The sequence below is a fragment of the Podarcis pityusensis genome (assembly GCF_964106645.2).
Source record: "Podarcis pityusensis genome assembly, chromosome: 5".
In the NCBI taxonomy this organism is placed as follows: domain Eukaryota; kingdom Metazoa; phylum Chordata; class Lepidosauria; order Squamata; family Lacertidae; genus Podarcis; species Podarcis pityusensis.
The window spans coordinates 39,673,486-39,695,009 of record NC_138032.1 but is presented as its reverse complement, the minus strand read 5'-3'; the positions used below and the strand labels follow the sequence as shown (position 1 = coordinate 39,695,009).

General features: G+C 42.5%; 1 protein-coding gene across 3 annotated transcripts in view; it reads right to left on the bottom strand.

Annotated features, from left to right (window-relative positions):
• Positions 1–21,524, bottom strand: part of GIGYF2 (GRB10 interacting GYF protein 2) — a 72,919-nt gene that overhangs the window by 2,028 nt on the left and 49,367 nt on the right. Inside the window, exons 9-27 of one of the 3 annotated variants that reach the window (XM_081005827.1) lie at positions 20,152–20,369; positions 19,875–20,058; positions 19,613–19,801; positions 19,180–19,370; positions 17,427–17,586; positions 14,063–14,229; positions 12,709–12,800; positions 11,096–11,203; positions 10,352–10,452; positions 9,692–9,792; positions 9,228–9,386; positions 7,957–8,115; positions 7,292–7,528; positions 5,237–5,359; positions 3,943–4,158; positions 3,626–3,834; positions 3,036–3,190; positions 2,352–2,512; positions 272–419 (exon numbers count right to left, since the gene is read on the bottom strand). In XM_081005827.1, coding sequence (XP_080861953.1) covers positions 272–419; positions 2,352–2,512; positions 3,036–3,190; positions 3,626–3,834; positions 3,943–4,158; positions 5,237–5,359; positions 7,292–7,528; positions 7,957–8,115; positions 9,228–9,386; positions 9,692–9,792; positions 10,352–10,452; positions 11,096–11,203; positions 12,709–12,800; positions 14,063–14,229; positions 17,427–17,586; positions 19,180–19,370; positions 19,613–19,801; positions 19,875–20,058; positions 20,152–20,369 — 3,078 coding nt within the window. Of the gene's footprint in view, positions 1–271; positions 420–2,351; positions 2,513–3,035; positions 3,191–3,625; positions 3,835–3,942; positions 4,159–5,236; positions 5,360–7,291; positions 7,529–7,956; positions 8,116–9,227; positions 9,387–9,691; positions 9,793–10,351; positions 10,453–11,095; positions 11,204–12,708; positions 12,801–14,062; positions 14,230–17,426; positions 17,587–19,179; positions 19,371–19,612; positions 19,814–19,874; positions 20,059–20,151; positions 20,370–21,524 lie in introns of all 3 variants that reach the window. The other 2 variants (XM_081005828.1, XM_081005829.1) reach the window with 2 other exon arrangements.

Below are 21,524 nucleotides of genomic sequence, written 5' to 3'. Positions count from 1 at the left end.
TCAAGATTAAAATAGACTGACAGGCACGCACAAAACCTTCAGCGCTTATTAGCCTGTCTTCCCCCACATATCTGAGTGTGAATGGAACTAACTAATAATGGGGCAAGCAGGGGTAAGAGCTGGAGTGGTGATGTCCAGGCAACACCTAAATCTGGCTACAGCTCCAAGAGGGGAAGAAAGCACCCAGCAGCCATCCCTGATTCTGGAATCTTAGCTTTTATTTTCCCCTTCTGACTCTTGCCCCATTTATTTAATGTACCACAAAACTTGCCTAACAAGCTGGGATCTGCTCGAACCATTTTTTGTTTCTTCTTCTTTTTACCACTCTGCACTGCCTCAAAGTTGGATTGCTGGTTGTTGCTCTGATTAGTCTGAAAGACCGAATGCAGTGAACTGTGGTTCATCCCCCACACAGAATCCTGGAACACAAATAAATAACGTATTACAAGCTGGAATCATGCCTTGTGCACTCAGTAAGAGTAGAAAAATAACAATGATCCACTGCCCCAATCACAGGCAGTAGACCAGTAACATTTCTGTTTAGCACACTCGCTGGTATCTCTGTTAATTACCTGAACACACCCTCACTCTCATACCCCTATTCTACGTTACTTACAGAAGATTTTAAGGTCAGCTGCACATACAACACAATAGCTGTCTAATAAGCAAGGGGTGAGAAATCTTCTCTCTATGAAGGGCCTTGTCACAAGCCCCTTGGAGATGTCTTAGAGGGAGTGGTCTGATGGGGAATGGAAAGAGATTGGGAATTTGGTGCAGTCTGACCCTGGGGGTGGACCCAGTGGATTGAGAGGTGGTGATGAGGACCCAGGAGATCCAAGTGGGATGGCAAGAGAATGCCCCACTTCAGTGCCACTGGACACCCCAATGTAGAGTCTTGGCTGGTTGATGTGGGCTCTGGCACCACTGAAGAGTCATCCCTTTCAGAGGCAGCGCAGAGCAACACATCTGATGGTGAATTGGCTCAATCATCTCTGTCTCCATAAACCAAGAACATGGAGACAACTGTGCTGGCACAAACAGACTTCACAAGTTCAGCCCACTTGGAGGATTGCTTGCTTGCATGCCCATCCCCAGCCTTGGTACATAGATCACACAAATGAAGGTACCTGTCCCACTCTTCAGAAGGAGAGTTCAGGGGCATCTCAGTTGTTGGGTCAACGTCTTAGTTTAAGTCTAACCATGTGTCTAGAACTCTGCTGTGCTTCCTGCCTTTGCAACTTATAAACTGACTTATGTTTGGACATTGTACTGAAGTTTGGAATAAAGCCTTTAATTCCAACAACCAAGTGGAGTTTCAGCATTGCATCTCTGTCTCTCTCTGTCTCTGTCTCTCTCTCTCTCTCTGCCATGCCACCTCACTCCATCCCATCCCACATTCCCTGTACTGCCCTCCGTGCCCTATGCTACACTCATTTACTAGGCAGTAAGTTTAATTGACCATAACGGGACTTGCTTTCAAATAAATATGCTTAGGATTGCATTGTATTAGCGCCACAATCCTAGGCAAGTAAGCTTGTCTAGGAGTGCACTGTCATTGGGAGAGAGTTTTTGTCCTGATGACTAGATAGTTGTTGTTTCTGAGGTGGTTGCTTAACATTTTGAAGTGGCCATCTGGAGCATCAGTCTGCCCTGGGAGGCGCTTGTTTGCCTCTCTACTTCTTCCCCACTACACGACTGAATTTAGGTTTCACTGGAAGGATCCAAAAAGAAGAGCAAATAGCTTCTTAGTAGCCTGTTTTGTCATTCAGCCAGTACCACTTGCTTTTCTCAGGCACACTTGAGGGCAACTTACCTCAGTCAAACAACATGCCCCCTCCCCTGCAAATTTTTGCCCAGCCTACCATGCCTAGGGAAAATCCTGCCATTTCCGGAGTTTCCCCCAACTCAGTGATCTCTCTCTCCCCCATCCCTTGCTTTGAATCATGCTTCCAGCCAGGTACTCAGAATAGCTCCCTTCATCAGAATTCCTGGGATTCTAAAATTCAGGTCAGAACATGGGAGGGACTGGAAGAAGAAATCTATTCAGTCAAGTTGCAGTGAGAGAGAAGAGAGCATGTGAGAAAGAGACAACAGTCACAGTGATAGTACACATGGCAATCTCTCAACAGGAGTGCCCAGAGCATTTCATGTAAGGGCATTTTGTATTTTAGGATGCATCCAGTCTATGAGCCAGAAGTTCCCTGCCCCAGTTGTAAGTCATTCCATAGTCAAGCTTGTCCTCGTTTTAAAACAGATTGCTAAACTCTACATCAACCAGAGAGACAGATCTGGTTTCTCCAGTAATCACAGAAATTCGCTTGCAAATATTCTCCAAAGACAGAAGCATGAACCTGTTGCTGCCGCTGTTGGTTGGCTTTTTGTTTGGCACGGCGCTCAAGAAACTGCTTGGCAAATTCCTTGGCTTCAGGGGTATCTCCAAGGTAGGCTCTGATGTAATCATGGACCTCGTATGGAGATTCTACTTCCTTCAAGAAGGACACAAATGTGGGAACTGCAGCCGGAAAGGAAGACAAATCACGAGATACTTACAAAGCCTATAGGTGCATAAGCAAAAAAAATAATCCAGAGCTTTTCAATATCATACATTTCCTTACAAACTTTATGTAATACAGTATTATCCTTACCTGCAAGAAACAGAGAGCCCTTTCTCCTTATTCACTGAGATATGGGATGAATTAATTTCCTCACTAAGACAACAGTCTCTGCTGGATTCCTAATGATTATTTCCTATTTAATCTAACTTTTTAGCAATGGTGTATGCCTTATGGTACAACTTAACAGGAAAGAAAATATTAACTGTAGCATCAGCCCTGATCTGTGTAAAATCAGGAATTTTAAATATTTCCCAAGAATACTGGGGATACCAAACCTTTTGCAATTTCCCCATCTTCCTTAATGCTTCTAAATACAATTTTGGACAATGTGCAGTAATGCATCACATGATAATGTGCAGCTATGATGCAGTTTCTCAGTGTGTTAGACTGAAACTTTCACACTCCTTTTTCACTGCTTACCATCCAAGTTGTTGGCTGTGTTGAGTGCATGAAGCATTTGTTCACACCATTGAGTGAATCCATCCTGGGTTTTATTAACCCCCTGGAACAGCTTTAGCAACTTTTCTTCTTCCTCCACCTTCTTATTCTGCCTGCTTGTAACACCTATAGATTTACTAAGACAGGCAAAAAGGCAGTGTGTGAGGAAGAGACACAGGTTACCAGGAAAAAACATGCAAAGTATACAAGACTAGAAAATTCAAGCAGCTTCACAAACATTTCTGCCTTCTGTCAAAATCACAAATATGAAAGTATACTGAGATGGGAGCTAACAGAAAACAGAAGGAATGGAACCATAAGAAATCCTGGCTGCACTGATACAGCACACTGCAGGGTTTGGTGGAAAGGTTCCATCCACAAGACTCCAGATGTTTTCGATGACAATTCCCATCTGTCCCAGTCAGCAAGGCCAATGGTCAGGGATGATGTAGCCAAAACATCTGGAGGGCACAAGGTTGGCAAAGGCTACAGTAAAATAATTTAGAGACCCTGCAACAGGCCTGAGCCTCTACAATGAATTGAAGGGAAGCTCACTGCATCCCAGTTCCTACCTGATGCTAGCATTGCTCTTGTTTTTATTGGTTGCGTTACGAGGTCCAACTTCTTTGACTGCATCGTCCCAGAATCCCATGTTTGAGTTTTTTGTATCAGCATTGCTCCAAATGCTGCTGACAAGGTCTGATGCCCACTGGCTGCTAGGATTCGTGTTTAGAGAGCCCCATACTGAATTGCCAATGCTGGTGTGCAGATTAGAATGTTGCTGGAACAACAGTAATGGAGATACTGTTTATTATCACCAATAGAGGAAAAGCAATACAAATAAAGTTTTGACTTCAACAAGATTATTATTATTATTAGTTGTACTCACTGTAGTGCTGCTGCGGGACCTGGTTTGCTGTTGCTGGTGTTGCTGCTGTTGCTGCTTCTGCATCTGCCTTGCCTCCTCCTGCTGTATCTCCAAGAGGGATTTTGTAGTACCGGCAGGTTTGGCAACATTTCCCCAGCCAGACAGTTTTTGTTGCTGTTGCTGCTGTTGCTGTTGCTGCTGGAGGGCTTTCATTAGTTCACGCTGCTGACGCCTTTGCTGGAAAACAGTCAGTGCAGGACATTCCAGTTCTTAAATGCATACTTGATTATCTTCTACTGTTTTCAACACATTTTCCTCAAAGCTGGATAAATCTGAATAGGTATGTGTTTCACTGGGGGTACTGAAATTTGCCTCAGACACACTGATCAAAGTCTTTGGTCTTGGAAAGTGCACCTGGACACAAATACTTTCATATTCTGCTTGTTTTCCAGTCAAGCAAACATTACTCATAGAACAAATTACTTTTCTACCCACCCCCTCATTTTTAAATTCCTAACTAAAACTAGATGGGCAATGAATCTAATTTTAGGCTTTACATTTAATGAGAATCAGTAGAATTAGCATTTATATTAACCACGATTCTATGTCTTTAACAATGTATCATTAAACCAGGTAAATTTGCAAAAAAGAAAAAGGCTAGCTTATGAAAATCTCTGCTCTTTCAGTCTTGGTAATCTAAGACTATGATAATATTTGGGCAATTATAACTTGGGTTTATTAAAATGAGACATATGGAAGCTTTTTGCCTGCTTATGCTCTCCTTCTTCTCCCTTTGTAGCACACAGCAGTTAAGACTCAAAAAAATATTCAATTAAGCACAATTTCTACTTCATCACTGGGAAATCACAGTTACTAGGTTCAAAACCAACTAGGATTTTAACAATGCTTTGAAGTTGGCTTCAGAGCCTGCCTTGTTCTAAAACTGGTAACTGTAGTCTCCCAGCTCAGATGATACAGTAAACTATGCTTAATTGGCAACTTCAAGGTTTAACTGCTGTGTTCCATGAAGGGAGATGAGAATGAGCTGTGTAAAGCCTCCTAGGCATCTTGGGTTAAGCTTATTAAGTGTTTAGAAATTGTCACAGTGACTCCTAGCAGTGACAAGCCACAACTGCACACAAATGAGCAAGCCATGGGCTGTCTAAAGGCAGAAAGTAGTGGGAGGTCACCAGATGAATATATCTTTCACAATGGGTGAAAGAATATGTCTTTCATAACGATGTAATGGTAAGGAAATTTGACTATTCTATTTCAGCAGCAACCTAAAGCCTCTTTTCCAAACTATGAATTTTACCTCTTCTCGAAGCTGCCGCTCTCTTTCTTCTTCAAGCTTCTGGATTTCTGCTAATGATAACGTCGTTTGGGACTGACATGCCCTAGAATTTGATTGCTGACCCCATGTTGAAGAAGAAGGGAGCTGGGAGGAAAGACATACAAGAAACAGCACTTAAATTTTCTTAATGGAAAGAATGAATACATCAGGATATATGCTGAATCAGCCACTCAAAAACATGCAAACAGTTGTTATTGTCTGCCACAAAAGCTGCTAATATGCCACAATCTTAATTTTGTCTCCTTGTACTGTGGAACTGCAACCTTTTCCTGCCAGGTGTGTACCCAACCTCCAATTAATCTTTATAGTACCAACAATAGTCATAATTTCTACAGCAATATAATAGTAAGATTCAAGCACCTGACTGTGTTGTGAATGAAATGGGAATTATTCAAAGGAAAGGAAATGAAGCAAAGAAAACAGCTGAGGGAAGAAGGCAGTAGTAGCATGGAGAAACCATGAAAAATGCATTTTAAAAAGTCTGATGCAGAGACCCATGCCATTCAAAACCAACAGCTTCAGCCTCCATTTCTGTACGGCTCATCCTCCCAGGACCTGTGTACATGGTACTGACTTCATTTTATCTTCACACCTACCTGGTGAAACAGATTAGAGTGGCCCAAGTTTATCCAGTGAGTTTCATGACAGTGTGATGATTTGAATCCAGGTTTCTCTACTCCCAGTTTTATGCTCTAGATCAGGAGCGGAGAACCTTTTTTACCCAATGAACCAGAACATTATTTTCCCCACCCCTGCTGGTCAACTCTGGCAGCGGGACAAGAGGCATCCACCTTTAAATCATCTGGTGCCATTATGATGTCAAGTCACTGATAGCTGAGTTGTCTTCAATTCAGTGGATAACCAGCAACACTCCTGCTAATGGTCTCAGTGAATGAGCTGAGATATAAAAGTTCAGGCAGTTGCTAAGGTACCCTGGACCTAAGTTGTTTGGGGCTTCTAAATTAACAAAAGGACCTTAAACGTGGCTCAGTAGTAGATGGGCAGCTAATGCAGATGTTTTAACCATGGTGTCACATGTTGTGGGCTATGTGCCCCCACCAACAGTCTGGCCACTGCATTCTATACCAGCTGAAGCTTCTGGAGCACGACCAAGGGCAGTCCCACATAGAGAGCATTGTAGTACAGTGGTACCTTGGGTTACATACACTTCAGGTTACATACGCTTCAGGTTACAGACTCCACTAACCCAGAAATAGTACCTCGGGTTAAGAACTCTTCTTCAGGATGAGAAAAGAAATTGTGCTCCGGCGGCACAGCAGAAGCAGGAGGCTACATTAGCTAAAGTGGTGCTTCAAGTTAAGAACAGTTTCAGGTTAAGAATGGACCTCCGGAACGAATTAAGTACTTAACCCGAGGTACCACTGTAATCCAGCCTCAAGAATGCAACATGGACTACAGTAGTCAGGCTATCCTTGGTGAAGGATAGTTCCAGGTAGCACTCTGGAAGGGTTTAGCTTAAAAATGAGGCATTACTCAGGATATGTGCACCTATATACATTTTTGGTAGGGTGGCAAGTTGCTCCTCATTGTACTTTCTCAGATCTATAGCTATGGACAGAAATGCACACCCTGAGCAGGGCGGGGGGCAGGAATTATGATATGTGTCAAGGAAATCTTAATTTTTCTGTAAATTAGAGAGATTTGCGTATCTATACTACTTTCATGTTTTAGTTATTACCGTATTTATTATTAATTTCAACAACTTAAATATCACTTAGCACTGTAATATCTAAGCAGTGTACAATGCTCAGTGTACACTGAGCAGTAAAGAGATAACCTGGACAAACTGGGATGCCACTGATTGAAGTTAGAGCTGCCCATCTCCTGCTTCTGGTGCCCAATTCCAAGAGCGTTAAAAGGCAGGTTCTGGCAATGGTCATGTAAATTTCAGCACAGCTAACAGAGAGCTTCTCTGCTGGCTTGGGCTGTGAGCATAACTTGTGAGAGTGGGTTTGTGGCAATGAGAAAAAGAGTAACATTACGAAGAATCAGTACCTTCATCTGTGCAAGTTGCTGCTGCTGTTGCTGCTGCTGCAATCGGCGCAAAGCCTCCTGCTGCTGCTGCCTCTGCCTCATAATTTCTTTCTGGCGTTGGAGTTCCAGCTCTTTACGTTTTCGTTCTTCCTCTTCATGCCTCTGTCGGGCTGCTTCTTCTTCCATGCGCAGCCGGTTTTCTTCTAGCTGACGCTTTGCCTCTGCTTCTTCACGTGCCCATTTGGCAGCCTCCTCTTCCTTCCCAGAACAGAAAAAATATGCAGAGTCTCTAAAGTGGACTAACCTAGATTAAAATGCTTCCTTTTTGTTTGTTTCAAGATACATAGGATTGCAAAGAATCCTTTGCTTCTAAGAATGCAACCTGTGCTAGAATACAACAATTTGCTGAAATATAGCTTTAGAAAATGCCCCAGAGTAGCCATGAAAGCTCTTATTACACTCCTTGTGTGACTTTGTTTCAGAAATCCAAAACTTTAAGACCATTTATCAGTTTTGAATTGGTAGAATCTTAAACAAAATGAAAGGTCCCTCTGCACTGTTTGAGCTAATAATGGCTCATCCACTTATGCAATATCACTTGATGTAGTCAACAAGTGAGCATACATGTGCGAACCAGCCTCTGATTCTTGCAGGTCTTAACTGCAAAAGATTTCCCTTCTTCTCACCTGTTTACGAAGCAACTCTTCTCGCTGTAGTCTTTCTTCCTCTTCTCTTCTCCTCTCTTCCAGTCTTCTACGTGCTTCCTCTTGTTGTTGCCGTTCTTCCTCTTCCCGCTGCCGCCTTAGTGCAATTTCTTGTTCCCTCTGCCGCCTTAGGGCTTCTTCCTGCACACAGAAATAAAAAGAATGAAATTAGCTAAAAGTGTGGATCTGCATTTAAATTCCTATTTATGGTATGCTGGATAGTAAGGGTCCCCTGACCTGGCTGCTCTGATTCTGACCTGAAGCCAGAGGTCTTTTAAATGACAGCAGTTGGGAATGCGTAGGGACAGGGGCTGACTTCACTTTGGAGGTCCAAGTCAGCAGTGGGCAGGGCCATCCTCTTTTCTTACTCTTTCTTTCTGCTCTCCAAATTAATACCCTACCCAGAGATTACCCAACATCAAATTTCCCTTTTCCTGAAATTATCACCCAGGTGCTCCAAATTCAATTTAGTCCTCCCCCAAATTAACATCCCACCCCAAGAATACTTCTGCCTTCCTGGAAGGCAAGACTGGGGCTGCTGGTGATGTGTGTTCTTGCTCTGGAGGCTGTTCATCAGGCCATAAGCCTAGAGTAGACATGTGCTTGGTTGCTAAAGATAAACAGACAGAGTCCTTAAACAGTCTTTTCCCAGGTGTCTCCCCCGAGTCACAAAAGTGTTCTAACACAAAAAGTGGCAATCTGCTTCCTGTTGATGTAGGCAACTTAGAAGTAATAGGGTCCCTTCAAGGGAAAAACAGGCTTTTGATAAGCCTTGCCCTTGGCAGTAGCCAGGGGATGGTGCTGAAGAATGCAGCACCATGGAGTTGTTTCAATGGCAAGAGGCCCCTTTACCGGCTCTCTTCCTGGGATGTAAGGCTTGGGGGGGGGGTGTCATGTCCTGCATTGCAGGGGTTAGACTAGATGACCTTTGGGTCCCTTCCAACTCTACGCTTCTATGAGGAAGAGCTCCTGGAACATAACATAGACCATACTTCCCCCACCTGTCCTAAATAAAATTCTTATTTATTTATGTATTTTCTTTATTATGGGCAATTTCTGCACATCCTTCAAATAAATCCCCAGGGTGGCTTCCAAAAAATAAACATGAATGATTGAGCTGAAAACTGAACACACTTTGGACTTAAAAGGTGGAAGGAACAGGAAAAAAACTTTTCCAACTTCCTTCACAGGAAATGAGAAAATGTGTTTTCTTAAAGATACTGAAAAAGTAATTTATGTATTTGAGATGTCACCTGCTTTCTGCGTGCCAGCTCCTCCTCTTCTCTTCTTTTTCTTTCTTCTTCTTGTCTCCTGATCAGCTCTTCCTGCTGCCTCCGTAGCTCCTCCTGTCTTTTCCGCTCTTCTTCTTCTCTTTTGGCCCTCAGTTCTGCTTCTCTCCTCTCCTGCTCTAGCTGAATTAAAGAAGTAACATTAGAAGTAAAGACCTCTTCAACTAGCACATTATTCCTGCTAGTTACAATCACTCCCATCAGCGTCCTCTTCTACAACTACCAGTTTGATTGGTCTTCCCTAAACTGTGTCCTTGTTTGTTTTTTTTTAAAAAAGCCCAATTAAGAATTAGTAAGTTGTGTCCCAATTACACTAAATCAGTACAGTATAAGGCAATTACACTAAATCAGTATAAGGAATGTCACAGTTACTCAGAAAACAAATGAAATGAAAAGCTGCAACTGGAATGGTTTCTACTGTTTCTTACCTTAGCAGTTTTGGCTTTTTCAAGCTGCTGTAACTGTTCTAGAGCTGGTCCCTGAGCTGTAGTGTCGATTGGGAGATCCCAGACACTGCTTCCTTCCCAGACTGCAAAAAGGGGGGAAATGTAGGCTATTAATTAATATTTAAATTAGGAGACCACAGAGCCAAGAAGCTAGCAATTCTGTGCACCCAGGCAAATTCACTGGTAATTAAAAAATATCACATGCACTATATGTTTTGATCGTTAAGACGGTTAAATGACCTCTTTTGTGTACCTTTGGTTTTTCCTTTTTTAGGAAGTAGAGGGGGAGGAAGCCTGCTAAGGATGTGTAGCTAGGCATAAATTAAGGAGGTAGAAACGAGGCTGCTGACAGACAGAAAGAATGAGAATGAAGAGACCACCAATGAGGGCCTCTAAGATACAGCTTTTGTCTTTTATCTGCTTTATACTTTTATCTGTACCTCTCAAAATGGCAGCATCCCAAATCATGGTTTGTGGGCTTTGATCCAGGAGCCAACCATAGTTTTCTCAAGATGTAGTTTCAGATCCTGGTTTGGCAATTATTCATAAACCGTGGTTTGTAAGCGACATTCATTTGGATGTCATTTCAGGGCAGTTTGTTTTGTGTCTGAATGTAGTCAATATCAAAACACTGTTTCATACCTGTAGCTTGTGGGGCTGCTGACTGAAGCTCCCAAATTGAGCCAGTGTCTGGCACTGACACAGACCTTGTTACAGGTGTCACCATGTTCTGCTCAGCTTTCCTGGAATATAAAGAGGAAGATTCAACATGCTACATCAAAAAGCTAGTTCTACTTAGAGGTCACAGGGGTGTTTTCTTTTTATTTTAAAATACAATGCTTCTCTTTTTTCTCCGTCTTCTTCAGAACCAGTATTAAAGTGATATTAGGGCATAACTTCCTGACAATTCCAACACTGCTGAGCAAAATCCAGAACTCTTGAGATGCACAAAACTGTTCTTTAATGCTGACCAGAATTTGAATGAATTTTTTTTCTCTGGTCAATTAACAGAATAGGCTTCAATGAAAACAAATATGAGATGATGACAAATACAACCAACATAAACGGACAAAGTGACAACAGATCTATTTCACAGTCTTAGTAACACTGACTTGAAGCAATTTTGAACAGGCATGAACAGAGTGCTATATATTCAACAACCACTATCATGAGTAGACTCTATAGTGCCACTTTATACATTATATTCAGTGTTATATTACATAACCTTTTGATAATGTGAAGTATGAACATGACAGTTATGTGCATGCCAACATTTCCAAAGACATGTTCTCAGGAAACCATTCATGGTGGCCTGAAGTTTACTTTCAAAGTACTGGATTTACTACTGCATAATGTGTGAAATGGCCTTGAAACTTGCATTCTTACCTCATTTTAAGTGCCTGGAACTGTTGCAAAAGGAGAGCCAGCTGCTGCTGCTGCTGTGATGAGAGAGCTGCTTTTTGCTGCTGTGCCATTACCTGGGCATACTGTTGTCTGGAAAAGAGAATGGGGAAAAGTTTACTCTACTTAGTTACAGAATGACTATAAAACCCAGAAGAGAAAAGAGCTGCTAGTGCATACCACAACTGACATTCAAACACATCAGGGCAAACCAGCACCCACCCACCAAGAATAAGAAATTTTAAAACTGTCATTTGAAGTGGCTATTCAAAACAGCGACACACAACATTTACCTAAATTATAGATTGGATTCTAACTATCCCTTTGTTGTATAGGATTCCCCCTTTCCATGGAAAGTTTTCACTGAATGGAGGATCATGATGGTGGAAAAGGAGTTTACTGGAGCCAACTCTCTCTACCCCACAAGCCCTCCAGGGGACACATGGGAAAGGAGGGGGAAGGGGAAATAAGTGAATGTCACTTTCTCCCTTCCACTGGCAGGAGCATCCCATGAGCAAGTCTGCTCATGAAAAACTCCTGCCAGCAGAAGAGAACTCAGGTTCCAAGCCTTTTATTTAAGAACTAGGCTGGCAGACTTAAGCAACCAGGAGTTACAGGCAGGCTGTGCCCAGAATAGAAACCAAATAGGCTATTAACAGAGGAACACCAAAATGGAAGCCCTCTACCCTGGATACTGTGGACCACAAGTCCCACCAGTTCAGCCAGCATGGCCAATGGCCAGGGATGATGAGAGTGGTAATCCAGCACCAGGTTGGCTAGCCCTGACCTACAAAAAAACAAGACCCTATATTCTCAACTCCTAGCCCACATACTTGCAGTAGACATACTGCTGTCCACAGAACCAGAAAGTAATGACTGATGTTGGGTAACTGTGACAAAGAGCAACTTGAATCAAGAGCTGCCACCATCTGCCAAAGCTCATCTTTGTCATAGCCACCACTTTCCCACTGTTCCTCACACTTTCTTGCTCACTCCCTGTCCTGACCATCACGGGCAGCATGTGCCCTATACTAGCAGGATGATGCAAGACAAACCAAACTATCTAGGATAAATTTTGTGAGCCTACTTACTCCTCTTCCTTGTTACCTTGAGGGAGACTCTAGGTAAGCAGACTGATGCTGTAGATAAGGAGCAGCAACAATAAGTGAGCTGGCGGAATTGCTGCTGGATAGTTTCAGTTGTCTCATAATGGTTCCTCCTTCTGCTAGGTGACAGGGGTATATGCCATCAGCAGGGACAGAGGACTTTGGATGGAGTGGGTGGCAGCAGCAGTGGGTGTTGTTCCTCCTCCTCCTCTCACCACTCAGGGGGAGGTATGTGGCTGGGCAGTGAGGAGAAGGAAGAGCTGCCATGTACAGCCCACTTAGTATGAAAAATTGGACTACCCTGCTCTAGATCATTTAAACAAAGCAAAATGGCCATTGACAAATATTTCTATAGACCAGGGGATGCTAACCTGTGGTGCTCCAGGTGCTGTTCCATCAACCCCAGTCAGCATGTGCAATGATCAGGGATGAAGGGAATTATAGTCCAACATCTGGAGGGCCAAAGGTTAGCCACCCCTGATATAAACTTACTGTAACAAAAATTGCTGGTACTGGAGGTGCTGCATTTGGTACATGGCTGTGAGTTCCTGTTGTCTAGTCAGTCGTTCCTGGTCCAACTCACCCTGTGGTTGTAAACAAATCGATAGCTGAACTTGCATCAAATGTTAGGATTCACGAGCATATGCACAACTCTGATTACAGTGACCTACAACATTATGATTATGAAATACTGTTTATATTAAAAGTTATTAAATGGAGCAACATTTTTACAGATTGCTGTGTTTAGTAAAAAGGTATAAAGGATTGTGTGAAGTGGAAAATAAAGGGGTGTATATAGTTAAACTGTGTCTAGGGACCATTCCTTGGCAAAGGAAACTGGAGCAAATATCCCCAGTGCATAAGATACAAGCTCCTCTACCTCGAGGAAGGCCCTATGCTTTCCTACTTCACCTCTCCCAGTTATGAAGAAAGAGGGAGAAGCTGTGTGCCACATGCTAAATCAAGCCACAGCGGCAGAAGCAAGGCAGGCTTGTTAGTGTGTGTGCTCCAATCCTTTGGGGTTCCTTTTACTGTCTCACAGCAGAGTTACCCAGAAAGTCTTCCTGTGTCTTCACAGCGGCAGCAGTCCAGCTCTCTATCGGTGAATGCCCGTGAAGGAATAAACACCTCACCCATTCAGTTCTTCTTCAAATATTTATTTATATTACAAGTTGCATAACTTTATATCACTACTGGTCTACATAAATAAAACAGAACAATATACAGAGATTTCAATTCTCTCTGCTCCCTGCAGCAATTCAGCTAGAGAGACAGGTTCAGAGACTCTTATAGACAAAGGCAGACACTGAATCTCTCTTCCCCCAGACATGCCTAGATAAAGACACCTGTTGCTGGGGAGAATTCTCGCTGCTAAGCAGAATTGGTTCAAGGACAAATCTGATTCAAAGATCGTTTCAGGTTTACCTTTGGACTACACCAACAAGTCAGGAGGGCCACAACTAGTAACATGCTTGAAAAAAGGAGTAAGGGTCAGGGGCCTCAGTAGGAGCTACCTTTTACTGATTGTGGCTTAATTTCCTTCTGCAATTTGCTATGCATAGAAAGCCAGATCCAACTGAAGCAGCATTCAAAGGCTTTTAGGTAAGTGAACCAGTAGCAATGAGGGCTTTTGCTATTTCACTGCTAGGTACAGTAAGCACTTTTGCCTTCCTGTATGGAAAGCCCATTGTATTGCGGCTCAGAGTATATGTTCAACATACAGACAGTCTCTCTAAAGGTCATTGCTGCTCTGTGCCTGGTAGCACAAAAGCACACAAAACCCTGAAACTGGCATCGCTTAACTTTCTAATTTAATGTTAACTGTTTTACACATTGTCATATTTACCAAATGCAGAGGTGGTGCTGGACCGGGAGTGAAAGGAACCCTGCCCCACATTTTCATGATGTCTCCAAGTGGCTGGAAGCTCTCATCACATGCTCTTTTCACCAACAGTGACATTGTGAAATACCCGGCCTGGAACCACTCTGTCATCTCTTGGTTACTGAATGGACCTGCAAAATCATCAAGGGATGAAATCCATGAAGACAAGAGTGAAACCTCTACTGAGTGTTGCACCCAACAGTCACAGCCCATATAGAGCCTGGTATCTGGGGGACTGCTCTATGTATGTGCCATATGTGTCTTCATCTTACTTACAGAGCTAGACATTTTCTGATGCCACCCTAAGTACATAGGCAGTGTATTGTAATTTCCCTTAATATTCCAGTGAAATAAAATAAACATAATACCAGACTAGTTTATATCTTAAGAGGAATTCCAATTTACATACAAAGCAAATACTTTCATAAAATTAAATCTTTGTTTAGAAAATGCCTTTGGGGCTCTTCAGTTACAAGAATATCTATGCAAAAAATGGAAATACCAATAAAAGGAGGAGGATTTGGGAGCCCTGACTTAGAACTGTATCACCAAGCATATTTACTGTCAGGTATACAATTCTGAAGACCCATAACTGAAAACAACTGTCCAAATTGGGCTTCTTTGGAATATTCCTATGTAGCACCTTTAGAAAGATGGGTAGCACTTGGGTCTAAATACATTAATACTCAAGATGCTATTGAAACAATAAGATTAGTTCGAATGATATGGCACCACATGTCCAGAAAATATAAATTTGACCTTTTCTTCCACAACAAATGACTTTGTGGGGAAACCTCTCTTTAAAAATTGGGAAAGAAATAGTTGTATGGAAGAGGTGGATGAATTTGGGTATATTAACGTTCGAACAGCTGATAAACGAAGAGGATGAATTTTATACATATTCTGTCTTAAGAGACAAATACAGATTACCATACTTTTCGCACCATAACACTCAGTTTTTCCCCCCTAAAAGGTAAAGGGAAATGTGTGTGCGCGTTATGGAGCGAATGCAGGCAGGAGGAGCCGCTCTTGCTGGCTGTTCGGCAGCCTCTCTTCCTCCGCTTGGCTCGCTGAGAAGCCGGAAACAGCTGAGCAACAGCTGAGTGTCGGGAGACAGCCTCTCTTCCTCCTGTCTGCCTGCTCTATGGCTTTTTGGCGAGGTGGGAGAAGGGAGGCAGCTCGGAAGCCGGCAAGAGCTGCACGCAGCGTGTAAAAGCCAAGGTGGGGAAAGGGAGACAGCCTCTCTTTCTCAGTGTCTGCCTGCTCTATGGCTCTCCCTTACACAAATGTAAGCGGCTCTTACTCTGCTTTCTTTACAATGAGCCGGAAGGAGGGACAAAGAGGGCATCCCCTTCCGTCCCTCCCCCAGCACCTCACCGGTAAATTCAAACAAAGCGGCTTACAAGGCTCGTGTCCCTGAGTCTCCTCCTCCTCTTTTTGCTCCGGTTCGAGGCAAGGCAGCTGCACAAATGTGAGTTCCCCCTCTCTCTTCCTTCCCTCCCTCCCTCCCTCTTCTAACTTCAAAAAATATTGAGGGGACAGCCAGGTAAGCCCCACTCACATACCACAATGGGGGGTGGGGGATGACTCCCTCAAATATTTAATGGCGGGGTGAAGGCACCTAGGCCCATAGGAGTTGGCTGCTTTGCCTAGGACAAATGTGAGCTCTCCATCTCTCCTCCCTCCCTCCCTCCCTCTTCCAACTTCAATAAAATACTGGGGGGGGGGGGCAGGTACAGGTAAGCCCCATCTCACAGACTGCAATGATCTCAAGACAAAGTGCATGCACACTGGTACCTTATATGAATGGCAATGCCCATCAGCATGGGGGGAAGATGACTCCCTCAAATATTTAATGGGGGGGGGGGGTGAAGGCACCTAGGCCTATAGGAGTTGGCTGCTTTGCCTAGGACAAGTGTGAGCTCCCCCCCCCTTCCTTCATCACTGTATTGGAGATACCATACATTACTGACAGTTCCTTCATTCACGTGGTTACAAAGCACGGATCCACGTGGATCCTCAGGATTTTTGCACTGGGTCACCCCAAATTCACCATCAGATCACATAGCATGTCCATGGCTACAGCTTGCACCAAAAAAATCATGCACCCACTGTTGCCTGGGGCCACAGTGGTGCAAAAATGTGGTTACAAAGCACGGATCCACATGGATCCTCAGGATTTTTGCATTGGGCTACCCCAAACTCACCGTCAGATCACATGTCTGTGGCCACAGCATGAACCACAAAAATCATACATCCACTGTTTCGTTTAGAATTTTTTTTTCTTGTTTTCCTCCTCTCAAAACTATGTGCGTGTTATGGTTGGGAGCGTGTTATAGAGCGAAAAATACGGTACCTACAAATGCTCAATGGCAATATCTCCAGATAAAAAACTTGCTAACCACCATCTATGGACCAGCAGCTTTTACAGCCAGAGAGACCCCAGAGATATTGAAGCAAGTGATTAATTCTTACACAACAAAAAACCCGGCCATCAACATATATAAATATATGTCACTAGCAAACCAATTTGATATACAGGTACTGAGGGAGAAATGGAAAAAAGAATTAGAGATCTCAACTTCGACCCCAGAGTGGGAATCTGTGTTAAGTGCTATAAGGGTGTCTCTGGACCTTAAACTGAGGCTCAAAAAACAAAAAATAATATTTAGAATATACTGGACCCCATTACGTTTGTTTAAAAAAGGGCTATCTAAGGTATCTAACTGTTGGAGATGCAACAGGGATAATGCTTCTCTAAAACATGTTTTTTCATTGTCCTATACTGAAAGATTTTTGACAGAAGGTAACTGAAACTATCAACAGAACTATATGGAACAATCTTACATTTACAGAGCAAAATATCCCTTTGAATTATATACCCAGCACACAGAACCTTACAAAGGGACAATATGAGTGGATTCTCCATGCCCTTACCACAGCAAAAAGACTAAGACTGATGAATTAGAAAAATAAAAATGCGGCTCCCTTCTACGATTGGATGGAAGACTTATACAAACTCACAACATATGAACAACTTGCATATAAACGCTGACTTGCCATGGACAGATTCAATGAAATTTGGAATCCATTCTTACAAATACTGTAATACAGTACGTTAATATCTGATGGAGTGCAATAACAACTTTGTAAAGTATATAGTATACATGGATTTCCCTCCCTCCCCCCCCCCTTTACTTTGCCTTCTACGTGGGTGGTGTTTCTTTTTCTTTTATTTATGTCTCACCCTTTTTTAGTGCACATATAACTAAAAAACAACAACATTCCAGTGAAATAAAAATAAAAAGCGGTAAGGTTGAAAGCTTACCCTGAATTTCTCCCTGTGGATCTTTGTAGAACCACTTTTGCATGGCCTCATGGAGTAATGGTACTGAAGTACCCTTTACTCTCTGCTCCTGAAGTTTGGCTGCTAGCCTTTCATCATCCAGGGCACTGTCTTGCAAATATGCCACCATTTTTTCTGCTTGCTGCAGCAAGGGCGGGGGGGAGACATTAAGAACAACTGAGGTTACTACTGCCAGGTTACACACCGTCAGTGGAATAAGGTGAAATTCAGCAGAAAGCCTTATGAATAATACCATCATGGTTGGTGGACTCAGATACAAAGGAATGAAAAAGTAAGTTTAAATAATTATGCAAAAAGATAATAAAGCTTGGTGGAACTGCTTGCCGGGAAGCAAGTCTTATGATCTGGTAAGCAGCAAGGATGGTCAGCTTCCGGAAACAGCTGAGGATATTTTCGTTCCAACAGGCTTTCCCAGATTGATAAATGAGTCTTTATCACAAGTGTCTGCTTGTTGGGGTTTTAGTCTTGTTTGAAATGTCTCTGTTGCTTTTGTGTTTAACTGCTTTTCATTATTTAAGTGTAAATCACCTTGAGAAGGTGGTTAACAGATTAATTGTAATAATTGTAACGATGATGTCTGTATACATCGTGGTTGGAATTTTACAAGAAATTATTGGTCTTTAGAAATTCAAGTTTCTTGCAACATGTTTAAGCAACATTCAAACTACTGGAAAACGAAGAATTGTTTCTGGAGTCATCTTCAGAATCTATGTTCAGAGTCTTTTTCAGTCTGCATTTTCACTCATTTTTTATCTGCCATTTTTACACTGAGGGGCTCCTATATAAAATCAGCAGACAGGGAAGGGCTCTGAAGATGATCATGTGTACATATCAATGCTTTACCCTTAAAACATATGTGACTGACATGCAAAAGGATTGGCCCTCTGTTCATGTGTATTTTGAAGGGGGGAATACAGTGTGTGTATATTTTGTACCTGAGTATCAGCAGCATGAGGTGACTCTCATATTCTCTACTGCGTACACGCATTCTGTCACAATGCTCATGAATGAAGTCAGGTGATTATCTATTTATATTAATGTCGGGGTGTGTGTGTCCATTTTTCAACTTGATTCACTTAGTACTCAGAAAGTTAACCTACTGGAGTTGCATACCAGACAAATATACAAGATAGATTAAACTTTATTTTAGAAAATAGGAATTCCCCTTCTTTAATTAACAAAAATATTAATTTCCATTTCCCCCCCCCTTTTTTTTTTTTGAGGAGGAGATGGCAGGAACATACAGGTTGAAACTGTTTTAATGAAAATTAAGTTGATTATCTGAAGTATTGTCAAACTACAAAATATGTTTCATTTTTGCCCATTAATACATCAATATAGTTTTGCCCATTTTCATGATCAGTTGCAGGAAAACATTGTAAAAGCAATTAGTTGCCAGTCCTGCCCAAAACTAGTTTTCCTCTGCAGTTGCCAACTGTTGGTCTATGTGAGGGGTGTGCTAGTCTATAGTTGACTAGCTCTAGGTTGCATCTTGAACTCCTGTCTCCACCTTGGGTGCATAAGCACTGCTGACTTGTAAAGGCTATTGCTATGATATTCTCAGCAACCGGTCTAAATCCCAAAGCTTTCACCCACAATCACCTGAATCAGGTAGCTGCATTTACAAGGTAAGTATACAAAATAATGTTTTCTTTCAGCCTTTGAAGCACAGCAACAAAAAACGAACAAACCAGAATTCACGAAGATGCTCTACCTGTTCTAAATGTTTGAGGCCCTCTTCGTCATCAGGGTCAGCAGGAATATTACCCATCCCTGGAGCAGCTGTGACTGATGTCTGAACAGGCCTTAAGGCAGGAATTGGATTTGACTCTGGAGGAGGAAGATGAACAAGGGAAGCTGCATCTGGAGAAATCTGTGGTAAAGGCTGGACAGCAGAAATTGGATCTGGGGGTGGGGAAGAATGGACATTAAATTCCTTTAAAGGCCCTTCTTTCTACCAGAACTGTTATTATGTGATAAAATGTATAATCAGACAATAAGCAAGATGGCATGCTTTCAACAATGCTTAAACAATGTATGAATGATCAGTTCATCCTTTCCACCTTGCTTTGTCACGACAGTCTTTTATTTATTTATTTATTTGCATACTTTGCATATACATTATGCCAAACCTGAAATATGATTACCTTCTCTGTTGGGCACTTTGGCTGATGGGATATCCTCCATTTGGTTTTCTTTATCTTCTCTTTTTTCTATTACTTCTGGAACACAGTCTTCCCTTCTTTCAAGCAGGCTTGTAGGTAATGGCTCCTGTGACTGGGATTTTGGTGGAGTACCTGACCTGGTGGATGGTGAAGATTCTTTGACTGTTTCTTCTGTTACTTCTGAAATGATTGGTAACTTTATTTAACTGAGCTGGAAGGTGGAAGCAAAATTTAAAGGATAGACTTGAGAAATCCTTCTTACCTGCTGCTGCTGTATGCTCCGACTTAACACTTTCCCTTCCATGTGTCTTATCTACTTCTTTGGCTTCTTCATTGTGACTTCCTTCTGAATCAGACCTGTCTTCCCCTTCCTCTACAGGACGGAAATCCATTTCCTGTTCCTCAGGAATTGGTTCCTTTTGAACCTTCTAAGGAAAACACACATGCAAACAACAAACTTTATACTACTGGTTATAAATAATACCGTTAATATTATGACAAGTTCACAGAAAGTTTCTCACTTTTAAGGAGAGGAATGCCCCAGATGAGTCAAAAGTCCCCATTTCTTCTTCTGCATCTTCTAAGCACCATTCAGGAAGGCTATCCCTATCATCATCCATACTGCCACTGCCACATCGCACTCTTCGATAACCCCGCTCATCATCCCGGTCTCGGAAGTCAAATTCAAACCTTCGCCGTCGCTCCATCTGTTCTCTCCAGCCTGCAGAACGAGGGCCGTCTAAGGGGGCGGGAAAGTAACTTTACAAAAGAGTCCCATAGGGCAAGAACTTGTTTGGAAGGAGAAAGGGATAGAGGAAAAGAGGATAGGGAAAAGAGAGGACAAAGTGACAGCACTTCAGAACGCCACTACAGCTTATGGTCCACCTTGAAACACGCATTTTATAAATATATTATCACTATTTCCCCTTTAAACCACTGTCACTTTGAGCTATATTATTAATTTAAAGGACTGTACAACCCAACTCCATGCAAGTGGGCTTAAAAGAACAAAAATAATTTAACTATGAGTTAATCCCAGGGCAGCCTCACAATCTTTCTGAATAGCAGCCTCACAATCTGTTCAGCCACAGGGGGGCAGCCTTTGCTAGTAAGACCATTCTATGCGGTTCTATGAATCCAGACAAGTACCACTTTATGGGGATTACCATATTTTTATGCTTCTCTTTGAGGTCACTGGCAGCATCTATTCTACTAACTCCATCAGTCCTAAAGCATCTTCAAAACTGCTTGCCTTCACCCTCTGTCTGCTAGCTGACAATCCTCCTTTCTGGAGTTTGGAGTGTAGTTTGTAATCTGTGGTAATTAATTCTCTTTATTTAATCTGCCCTTGTTTTGTATGTCACTATGGTGAAGTGGCCTGCTAGCACTATAATTCTGGGAAAGGATTTGTAGCCGACAAGCTTGTTTCTAAGGGCTGTGCAACTGTGCCCAAGCCTGCATGAGAATGAGGCAGGCAGGCACCAGCAGGTGTTGATGCACCTTTCTACAACCTGGGAGAGGTGAAGCATTTCCAAGCAAGTTGGTGTGAATGATACTGGGGCTTGAAATGTTGTGATCTTCAAATGTGGCTTGGCATAAGCCACTTATTTTGGCTAACTTGGTTATACTAGATACAGGATACTATTTGTCATCCTGATAGAAATGGCTATTGGAATCAGAAGTCTTGGATGTAGCTGATAGAGCATCAAGCCTGCAGAGCAAAAGGATAGGAGAGGAGTAGGGTTGCTCTATTACCTCTGCTGAGAGGCCAGCTGCCTTTGACTCTCCCTCCGCTGTCATCTAACAGCAGCCATTCTATCAGGCTAACTGTACTGTTTCCATCCCAGCAATAATTAAAGGAACCGTAACCTTTAAGAACTGGTGCCTGAGATTG